Raw genomic sequence first — 11,702 nt, forward strand, 5'->3', positions numbered from 1 at the left:
GGGGCTTCAGCCCCGCCTAGCCCAATGGTTAAAACGGCCCTGTATATATATATATATATATATATTCTGTAACAGATTGCTTGACATCAAATAAGACTTTTTTCCCTAAGTAAAATATTCACAATTTAGCCACTAGAGGGAGAGCAGTACCCACATCATCTGGGTAAGTTATAGAGAAGATCGTATGTGGATGGGTGGGTGACTTTGGTTAAAAACCCCTTGTTGTTTGTGTTACATATGAAGCAACAAGAACTGTAGATCTGAAAGGAAGATTTAGCACAGATAACACATTTTCCTGTAAACAGTGGTCACTAACTTTTGTATGACAATTCATTTAGCTCATAATGATGGTTCATGGTGATAATCCATCATAACAGTTTTTAACAAATTATGTGAAAACTACCGTCGCTTTTTCTATAAGCTATTTATTGCATATTGTTCAAATATCAATTACCATGATTAAAATCCAACACACCCGAAAAAAGTTTTGTGTGGCTAATCTATGTTCTATGGGCTATTTATTAAATCGACTGCCATGTGTTTTCTTAAATCTCTAATTATGTTTAAAAACTTGATGATGTCCACTGTGATGATGTCAGACAGGCTGTTCCATTCCTCATTAGTTCGTCAGCTTGTTCTTTAATTATTTTCTCATGTCAGTGATGTTAATACCGTTACAGTGATGTTTTAATCACTGTGATAGTTTGAAGGAATTTACGGTTTCTAAACAAGACCTGCGGCAAATGTTCTCGAGTCGGCCTCTCCTCTGCCCCCTCTCTCGGAAATAAACCCTGTTTTGCCACAATTTACTCTATATTTGATGTTGGTCTGATTTGCTGGAGCCTAAAGGAAAAGGAAGAGGAGGAGGGCACAGACTGCACTAACCGCCGGTGTACTAGCGGAGAAGAGCGATAAACGCCTTTATCAACTGACTGACAAGTTAACCGAGATGGAGAAAACTTCACCCAAACTCTTCAGTTTATGGATTTATTGTGTGATTGTATTCTTAACTGATGCTGGACTAGGTACGTCCCGTCTTTTCAGTTTTCAGTAAACTTGTTTTATAGCTTGTGTCATGTAAACAACTTTTTGCCTTGTCTGATCGCATTTTGATATTTTATCATATTTTGATATATTTTATGTCTGAACTCGTGATGTTGTTGAAGGCAGCGGATGAAGATGCTAGAATGCTTCTTTCTTTCTTTCTTTCTTTCTTTCTTTCTTTCCCTAAAACATCAACATTAGGCCTATTTGCTAGATGCACTATATGGACCCACATTTTTTCCCACTATAAAATATTTGGCAAATACTTTTGTTTATTCTCTTGACTCTTTATACCCAGAGTATCTGACAGGGGCCGGTTGCATAAATTGCTTAGACTAGCCTTAAAAATTTAGTCATCTAATTTGTTTTCTTCAAAACTGGTCATAACTTTACAAAGTCAGTTACAAAAAGTTAGATTGGCCCAATTTGAGTCAGAAAAGTAAGACTGATTAGGCATACCTCTTGGCTAACTGCTAGGTGGTCAAACGATTTCTTAAAACAAAGTCTTAACATAGTGACTATTTTTATGCTACTTGGCCCAGGTCTAATAAAAGTCTGATATGTGTATGTGAACTTTATGAACTTTTCTGTTTATGAAATGTTTTGTCTGGTGCAGAACAGCTCAAAAATATTGATACACACTGATCGTTTAAATACTCCCTACAAATGGAGTTAATAATTCTGATCTTAATGATTAGACATGTTTCTGTTTCTATAAACCTGCAGGCTACAAGTTAAATGCAACTGGAGATCAACAATTAGCATTTTTCTTTTTCTTTTTCTCCCAGGCTCCAACATCTGTACTTCTCGAGGAGCCAGCACATGTCAGCAGTGCCTGGCAGTGCATCCTACCTGTGCCTGGTGTTTTCAAGAGGTGTGGTGGTCTGCAATGTTTAATGACTGAGCTGAAACATGTTTACTTTAGATTTTATTATAGGATGGAGTGGAGAGCTGTATGATCGATAGAAGAATCAGACTAATCTTAGGTCGTAGTACTGTGTGTGTGTGTGTGTGTGTGTGTGTGTGTGTGTATCCGTTTAGGTAGTTTTTGAGGACACAAGTTTGTATAATGACATGGGTATGACATACTGTAGGTATTACAATGTGAAGGTGGTTTATGAGGACACGAAATTATGTTTTTTTTTAAATCTAAAGATGCAGAAAGTTTCCTGTAAGGGGTAGGTTTAGGGGTAAGGTTGGTAGGGGGACAGAAAATACAGTTTGTACAGTATAAAAACCATTACACCTGTGGAGAGTCCCCGTAAACCACACATACCAGCATGTGTGTGTGTGTGTTAGTAAAAATATTTTTTAATAAGGGGTATACTCCAGTGCTCAGATCATGACTCAGTGAAGATTAAATAGGCTTAATAACACTGAAGTAGACTGACTCATCTTTGGGTCAAGGAGTTGTTTTGTCTTCTGATAAAACATAATTTTGCAACTTTGAAGCAATTACAACAATCCTCCACATGGTCCACATCATCCACCAGAGTAGTCAGTGACATTTTTAAAGACCCGTTGAAACTGTGAAACTGAAGTAGCGACAGATCTTCTCTTCCTTATTGTTAAGTACATCTATCTATCCATCAGTTTTTGATTGGATGGAGGCAGATCTGAATGTGAGCTAGCAGCTGGTTGTAAGAAAGAGATTTCACAGAAAAATGAGTTATGACATTTAAAAAACAAAAATCAGAGCTCACAATAAATTATTGTTAATAAATAATTCAAAGTTTAAAAAAGAAACATGAATGGATATATAATTCACAAAAACAATCAATTACATGCTTTTTTCTTTAAAAAAAAGCAAATGTTTTATGGAAACAATATAAAATGTTTTCAATGCCAGTATTTGAGCATTACAACCATTGTATCTTTATTAAGAGGAAAAATGGAATGGAATGGATAGCAAGTCTTCCTTTGTTTTTGTCTGTATTGTTATTCTAAAATGCATGTACTTATCTCATAAATGTGTGAGTCGTGTATTATAACTTTTTGATATTCTGGAAGTAAAATAAGAACTGTGCTGTGATGAAAAATCCAGCAATTGTTTTTTCTAAGTGATGTCTCAATACAAAAAAAAAAATATATACAGTGGGTACGGAAAGTATTCAGACCCCCTTTAATTTTTTTTCCTCATTAATGTACATAAAAATTTGGGGGTCAAGACTACTTATTTATTCGACCAATGGCAAATGAGGGGAGTGTTTGAAACTTATTTTTGTAATTCTGTTTGCTGCAGAAATCTTTATTTAGTGCCCTATACCAGTATAACTGTCTGCCAAATGCTTAGTAGGGTTTTGGACAAGATGTAGCTGGTTCCTCCCGATGTGACTTGAAGAAGAACCTCATAGAGGCAGGATGCAGAAAAGAAGCTCTGGAGTATCCCACCAGCAAAATGCATGTGACAGAGAACAAAGATCTCAGTGACAAGGCCTCGGGATCCACCACCGACATCACCCAAATCCAACCTCAAAGCATGCACATCTCTCTGAGACCCGGTGAGTTCATCAACCCATAAACATAAAAAGTAACCACATGTTCCTCCAGTAGACCAAATTGTTTCTCTGGTGTCCCACAGATGATTCCCAGGTCTTCACACTGAAAGTCCGTCAGGTTGAGGACTACCCTGTGGACTTGTATTATCTGATGGACTTGTCCTATTCCATGAATGACGACCTGTCTCAGCTGCGACGACTGGGGCGAGGCCTGGCTGAAGAGATGAGTAAAACCACCAGCAATCTACGCATGGGCTTTGGGGCTTTTGTGGATAAACCCGTGTCCCCGTACATGTACATCTCACCTCAAGAAGCCGTGTTAAATCCCTGTTACTCGTGAGTGATGACATATATTTACATGCTGAACATAAACATTACAGATGATGGGTGTTTATTACAAACTTGTAACTGGGCGGTGTGCTTGTTGGCTGACACAATCTGATATTACATCTTTAGACACACTGCTATTATGGTTGAAGTGTCTCCATTTGCTGAGTTACATACACAATAAGTGTTATGCTGTAAGCTGTTTTCTAAATCTTGAATGTTGAGATTCATTTGTGCCAGCAAAGGTGAATAACCAACACTACCCATCAGGCTTGGCAGAGTTACACAGTAATAGTAGTAGCCCATTTGTACTGTATATTGTAACTTCCTGAACTTTCTCACTGTTAATGTTATTTTCTGATCCTTCTACATCTTACTACATTATCTACCATAGGATCCCATACAAATGCCAGCCTCAGTTTGGCTACAGACACGTTCTGTCTCTGACGGAGGAGGTCAGCCGCTTTACAGAGGAAGTGAAGAAACAGAAGGTGTCTCGGAACAGGGACGCCCCAGAGGGAGGCTTTGACGCCATTATACAGGCAGCTGTGTGCAAGGTTGAACTCTCTAAACAAGCAAAAAGAAATACAGAGAACTTTACAATACTTTCCTAAGTAGCTTTTTGTTATTTTTGGCCCAAAATAAGCGTTCTTATTTGACCACTTATGTCTTTCTCCCAGGAGAAAATTGGTTGGAGACCAGGCGCATCTCACTTACTGGTTTTCACCACAGATGCCAAGACACACGTGGCACTCGATGGGCGCCTGGCAGGCATTGTACGACCCAATGACGGCCAATGTTATGTGGGCACAGATAATGTCTACAATATGTCTACAACTATGGTATTCTGCTAATCAAACTGCTAATGAAGTTGATTTGATGTCAGTTGAATGTCAAACATATTGGCCTACATATACATTAAACCAATTTCAGTGTGGGATTAACTTCCTATTTTCAGCCAATTACCATTAAGAAATTGCCATCCAAACCGAATTTAAAATGTTCCAGCATCTTGATCAAGTCTTGACTAATATTTGACGTTAAATTGATATCAAGGTGTGCACTGGGTATGAAACCTATTAAATTAAGTTTAGATTACCTTTATTTATGCATACTAATGGATAACATTTTTTCAGGACTACCCATCCCTGGCATTAATCACAGAGAAAATGTCAGAGAACAATATAAATCTCATCTTTGCTGTGACTAGCCATGTGGAATCACTCTATACGGTAAGAAGGGTATTAAATGTTACTGTAAATCAGTATGGTAAATGTCTAATCTGATTTTTAGGGTACTTTCAAAGATTTCTCCCTTCGTTCTCTCTCTTTATCCATTGTAGAACTACAGTGAGCTGATCCCTGGCACTGCAGTGGGCACGCTTTCCGAGGACTCTCATAACGTCATCCAGCTGATTCAAGATGCATACGCTGTAATGTCCCTTTTTACATTTACAAAAAGGAATTTCTGGGTGCAATACAAGAAGTTGAAGTTAAATTTTGCTCATGTTCAAGTTGGTCATGCAAACTCACCACAGTAACTAACAGGAACAAACTATTTTTGAAAGTAACTTCTTTAAGAGCTGCACTTCATGCTGTACATCTATATTACACATTTCTATACATTAATATTGAAAATGGGCAATAGACTTGGACAATAATTTTTTCTTTCAAAAATGAGTTAGAATTATTTTCTGTGGTGATCCACATTATGCCACATATGCTAACAATAGAGTTGAACTTGTGTTAAACCTGAAACATTCCTTTAAAAGGCTTTACTCCATTCAAATTGTTTGCGGTCACTGATCTATTGTTTGCTGTTGTGCTTGTGTGTTTGTGTTAAAGAAACTGCGTTCTAAGGTTGAGCTGGAGCTCTTGAATATCCCGGAAGAGCTCAGTCTGACATTTAATGCCACATGTCTCAATGGAGAGGTCATCCCTGGGCTAAGATCTTGCTCTGGCCTCAAAAGAGGAGACACCGTCAGTATTCTCTTCTCTCTTTATCTCGTTCTGTCTGTCTCTTTAATATTCTCCATCCACCTTATTCGAATCTCATGTTGCCACTTTATTCTCACTCTAAAATATATGGTATTACTTAACAAAACCTCTTATCCCAAAACTCCCCTAGGGTCAGTTTGGCCACTTCCATCTTTTCAGTCATATACCCATTCTGACGTTTTGACATGTATTCCACAAGAGGAGCACAGGAAATGTCCTTTCTAATGTGCAATCATTAGCCTTCCTTGATAAATGAGTTGCATAAAATGTTGTGGTTTTACTCCCTTCCTTATAAATGGTTAACTGTAAAATCTTACATACAGGACAAGTGGGTGTAACTGTGCCGTTACTCATTTTTCTGAGTGTGTCTAGGCATCAGACTTGCCTGTTTCCTGTTCTCTGCCCTGCTGCTCTGACTCACACTAACCAGCCTTCAGTTCAGATTGTCTGTCAGTCCAACACAATCACATGTTAGGCAGCCTACACACTCACTGTCAGCAATGGAATAAGACTCACATATGTCATGTACATAATGGCTAAACATCTCCATTAGAAATATGAAACTACACAAATATTATTTTATTTGCAATCATTGTATTATATTATATTACAGGTGCATCTCAATAAATCAGAATGTCGTGGAAAAGTTCATTTATTTCAGTAATTCAACTCAAATTGTGAAACTCGTGTATTAAATAAATTCAATGCTTTTCACTTACAAAAACCAAGTCTTCAAATGGTGAATTACAACCCCTCTCTATTGCCTATGTGTTTAAAATGTAAAACGGAAGTAGGTACTTTAACACATTGTCTGTGGTCATGTAACAGACTGCAAAGGTATTGGTTTTTGGTGCTGGGGGAAATGGAAAAGATCTTTAATATGCAGTTGGATATTGACCCAGTCTCATTGGTATTAGGTATACCTAATAAATGCATTGTTTCATCTGCTAACAAGAAATTGTATAATATTCTCTCCTTTGCTGCCAGAAAAAAATATTAAGCTATTTGTGTTTTGTTTCTTTTGGGCGATGTCTTGTTATTTTTGTATTACAGTAAAAATTCAATTAAAATAATTATATATATAAAAAATGGTGAATTACATTAAAAACATTACATTACTGTGAAAGACCAGTAAAGTAGTGATTTGACATTATTATAAAATAGATTTAGATTAAATGTAATTAATTAAATTAAATTATATTTAATGTATACATTTTTAATATTAAAATATTGGTAAAACTTTAGAATAGGGAACACATATTCACTATTAACTAAGTGTTTTCCCTGAACAAACTACTAATTTGCTGCTTCTTAATAGTTAGTAAGGTAGTTGTTAAGTTTAGGTATGGGGTAGGATTTAGGGATCTAATATATGGATGTGCTTTATAAGTACTAATAAACAGCCAATAATATGCATGCTAACAAGCAACTAGTTAATAGTGAGAATTGGTCTATAAAGTGTTACTAAAATATTTGTTTTATTTAAATATTACTGAATATACACTACCATTCAAAGGTTAGAGTCCATTAGATTTTATAATATTTTTGAAAGAAGTCTCTTATGTTCACAAAGGCTGCATTTATTTAATCTAAAATACAGTAATATTGTAAAATATTTCATATTTAATATTTACCATTTAAAATACCTATTTCCTATTTTTAAATATTTTTGTTTTATTTATTTCTATTCCCAGCCATTACTCCAGTCTTCAGTGTCACATGATAATTTAGAAATCATTCTAATATGCTGATTTGGAGCTCAAGAAATATATATTATTATCAATGTTGAACACAATTGTGCTACTTAATATTGTTGTGGAAACCATGATCATTTTTTGTCACCTTTGATCAATTTACTATATCCTTCCTGATCAAAAGTATTATTTTTCTTCAAAAATAAAAATCTCACCACAAACCTTTGAAGCCTGTTTTGGTCCTACAGTACAAATTTGTAATGTATAATAATAATTTATATTTGTGAACACCAGTGTTCTGTAACAACTCCACACTCCCTCAATCCCATCTTCCCAGGTGTCTTTCAGTGTAGAAGCCCGGGCCAGGGGCTGTCCTAAAGAGAAGTGCAAGACCTTCACCATCAAACCGGTGGGCTTCAAAGACACCTTGCAGATCACAGTCAACTTTGAGTGTGAGTGTACCGGTAAATGCCAAGCTAAGGCGGAGCCCGACAGTCCCGCCTGTCACCACGGCAACGGCACCTACGAGTGTGGTATCTGCCTGTGCAACCCGGGACGATTGGGTCCTAGGTGTGAGTGTGCAGAGGGGGACTACAGCCCCACCGAGCAGGACGCCTGCACCGGGCCAGACAAAGTGGTCTGCAGTGGCCGTGGAGACTGTGTGTGCGGCCAGTGCGTGTGCCACAATAATGATTTCGGCAAGGTGTGGGGGAAGAGGTGTGAGTGTGACGATTTCACCTGCCTGCGGTACAAAGGAGAGCTCTGCTCAGGTAAGAGAAGATTTGGGGCTGGGAGGAAGCTAGATGTATTTTGTTGAGTGTGATAGAGTTTTATTATTAGATTGTTGGATGTGACATTAACAGCGACCCCAACAAGTGTTTTTGGACACTTTTAAACTAAATGTGTAAATGTATTTGAATCAGATGCAAAATATCAAACCCAGTGACATTTGCAAACAAATGTGGGGGAAGTAATCATTTTTTCCAGGTTTGGAAACTGAAAAACGAAAGAGAAAAAAAGCATCTAGTTCATCCAGATCTGAATGATGTTCTCATATGAGAAAAAATTATGATTCTTATAACTCTTATAATTCTGATTCTTAAAAACATACAGTACAACCAGTGTGGTCCAATTCCAGAACAAATTATTATTGAGTTGGTTTGTTTCAGTAAATCAAAACCACACAGTGCAAACTGTGTAGTCCGATTCTGATTCTTTTTTGTGAATCAAAAACATACAGTACAACCACTGTAATCTGATTCCCGAACAAATTATTCTTATGAACCATTCTTTTTAGGGAATTAAAACCATACACAGCAACCAGTGTAGTCTGATTCCTGAACAAATGATTCTTTTGAGCTTGTTCTTTAGTGATATCAAACACATACAGCTTATAGTTACCTGTGCTGTATGTTGTACTTCAGGCTTGTAATTACTGCCTTTTTGTTCATATGAAACTGTAATCTGCAGTTTAAGGTGCAAATTATGAGTTTTTGTCAGTAATATATAAAAAAAATTGAATGAATATAGTTAATCATATTAACTATAGACATGTTTCATTAATGTTTGACATCCAGAAAGTGTCTGAATATTTTTAACCATATATTGTTTTACAATATAAAATATTACAAATGTCTTTTTGCAGAAACATTTGCTTGAATAGCACAACATAATGCCACTTGGTTTAATATTTTTAATATTATAATGCAAAGACACATACATTTTTAAGGAGACTTAAAGGAACACTCCACTATTTTTGAAAATGGGCTCATTTTCCAACTCCCCTAGAGTTAAACAGTTGAGTTTTACCGTTTTCGAATCCATTCAGCCGATCTCTGGGTCTGGAGGTAGCACTTCTAGATGTAGCTTAGCATAGATCATTCACGGAAAATGAAAAGTTGCGATTTTCTAGGCCGATATGGCTAAGAACTATACTCTCATTCCGGTGTAATAATCAAGGAACTTTGCTGCCGTACCATGGGTGCAGCAGGCGCAATGATATTACACAGCGCCTGAAAAAAGGCTTAATGGAAGTTACCTAGCTGGGGACTATTTTCAGGTGCTGCGTAATATCAGTGCGCCTGCTGTACCCATGGTACGGCAGCAAAGTTCCTTGATTATTACACCGGAATGAGAGGATAGTTCTTAGCCATATCGGCCTAGAAAATCACAACTTTTAATTTTCCGTCGGTCTTAGTACACGATGTAACTACAGAAGAGTCAAGTTTTAAATAGGAAAAATATCGAAACTCTTTGGTCATTTTTGAGCGAGATGCTAACGGTCTAATCAGATTCAATGATCTATGCTAAGCTACAGCTAGAAGTGCTACCGCCAGAAAATCAAAAATAATGGAGTGTTCCTTTAAGGGTCCAAATATTTTTAGGGCTCCTGCGTCTCAGCCTAGCTCACAACGAGCAGGATATTTTAGAATCAAGTCTTTTTTTTCACAGCCTATTATTTTGTACAGAAGTCTTTCTTTACGAGTAAGATTCCCTGTTCCCTGCCTCACATCACCTCAAAGGAATTACCTATAATAACAGTAAACCGTCTCCTGCGTTAGTCGAAGAATGAGCTCCTCTTATAAATAAACATGCTCTGTGGGACTTGGCAGGGTAAACCATGTGTTGACCTATTTGAGACATGTGTGTTTGTTCTTCAGACAAGGTGCTGATGTTCCACTGGGGTGCGTTTGGGTTGGAATGGCCGAAGAATTTATGTAAAAAAAAAACGAAACACTATAGGGGTTGGTTTCTCACTTAAACAGAACCAGATCTCTGTATTCCAACCAATTGCCCAACTCAATCCGAGCAGCTGAGTCCTTAGCCATCTTCAAGAAACGACTAAAAACACATCTGTTCCACCTTTATTTGACGCTCTAACTCTAGCACTTTCTATTCTATTTTAATTCTACTTTATCTACATTTATCTTCTTTTTTTTATTTAAAAAAAATATATATTTATATTTTTCTATTCAATTTTTTCTATTCTATCTACTTGTTTTTCTTTGTGTGTGTGTGTGTGTGTATGTGTATAATATATATACAGTATATATATACACCTTGCTAAGTGTACTGCGTTAGGCTAACCGAGACTTGTCATTTGCACTTATATATTGTTGCTCTTTTGTTAGTTTTGACTGCCTTTATTGTACCTGCGTTAGGCTAACCGAGACTGCTCTTTTGTTAGTTTTGACTGCTTTTATTGTCCTCATTTGTAAGTCACTTTGGATAAAAGCGTTTGCTAAATTACTAAATGTAAATGTATTCGTGATTCCAAAAGATTTCTGCCTCCGTTGTAACAAACTGAACATTTTTAGGAGAAAACATCTTGTAGATCTACAAGAAGTTTCTTGTAGCAGATTCCCAGAGGTTCAAAGTTATCCAGAAAATGCCTTTCTGTGTTGCCACACACTGATGATGTCAATGAACCAAAAATAGCCCAGTGAGGGAGTAAAGTGGTGTTTAGGCTGATGTGAAGTTTGTATTGTTTTTCTGTGGAAAGAATAATCACACGCAATGCAATGTTATTCTTTACATTTGACATTGTTGTATTTCCATGTGGTTTTGTTATTGATTTAGCTGCATCATTGTTGTATTTTCAACCAAAATCCCAAATCACTCATAAACACTGTTTTGCTAAGGAATAAAGCACTGTAATCTCCTAAGCAAACATGCACACTGCCACAGATGTGTTTATTATTATAACTGTAAAACACGCATGTAATGGGGCTCAGCATTCTGCCATTGAACATCAAGTGAAAATTGACTATCATATCAGTTCTGTCACATTCCTCACATTCACCAGCAGCAGATGTCCATTTTTAGAAACCTCTGTGATTAAAAATGAAACATGGAGCTTTTTGACAGCAGTTGAGTGTGATTGCCAGTAGGGGAATTTCATTTGGAAAGCCTCAGCATAATATTTGGGAATGGGTCTTTTTTTTTTTTTTTTGGATGCATGTGTGAAATGTACAACTCCTTACATGAGGCACTTTTATGGGCTCAAGTTCAAACTAACCTTATTACATTATGAGATTGAACATTATTCATCATGGAAAGTTTTCTTTCAAGGGTTAAACAAGGGAATAAATTCTACATTCATGTGGAGTCTGCTCACTCATTCCCATCTTCGTGTTATTTTT

The 11,702-nt window shown here is 36.7% G+C and overlaps 1 protein-coding gene across 1 annotated transcript in view; it reads left to right on the forward strand.

Moving 5' to 3' along the window:
• Positions 1-949: 949 nt before the first annotated feature.
• Positions 950-11,702, forward strand: part of LOC107700113 (integrin beta-3-like) — a 14,389-nt gene continuing 3,636 nt past the window's right edge. Inside the window, exons 1-10 of the mRNA XM_016501645.1 lie at positions 950-1,025; positions 1,833-1,918; positions 3,341-3,545; positions 3,626-3,878; positions 4,264-4,426; positions 4,550-4,711; positions 5,006-5,101; positions 5,212-5,301; positions 5,714-5,848; positions 7,898-8,340. Coding sequence (XP_016357131.1) covers positions 950-1,025; positions 1,833-1,918; positions 3,341-3,545; positions 3,626-3,878; positions 4,264-4,426; positions 4,550-4,711; positions 5,006-5,101; positions 5,212-5,301; positions 5,714-5,848; positions 7,898-8,340 — 1,709 coding nt within the window. The remainder of the gene's footprint in view (positions 1,026-1,832; positions 1,919-3,340; positions 3,546-3,625; positions 3,879-4,263; positions 4,427-4,549; positions 4,712-5,005; positions 5,102-5,211; positions 5,302-5,713; positions 5,849-7,897; positions 8,341-11,702) is intronic.

This window comes from Sinocyclocheilus anshuiensis, unplaced genomic scaffold, assembly GCF_001515605.1.
Source record: "Sinocyclocheilus anshuiensis isolate Anshui unplaced genomic scaffold, SAMN03320099.WGS_v1.1 scaffold1135, whole genome shotgun sequence".
Lineage (NCBI taxonomy): Eukaryota > Metazoa > Chordata > Actinopteri > Cypriniformes > Cyprinidae > Sinocyclocheilus > Sinocyclocheilus anshuiensis.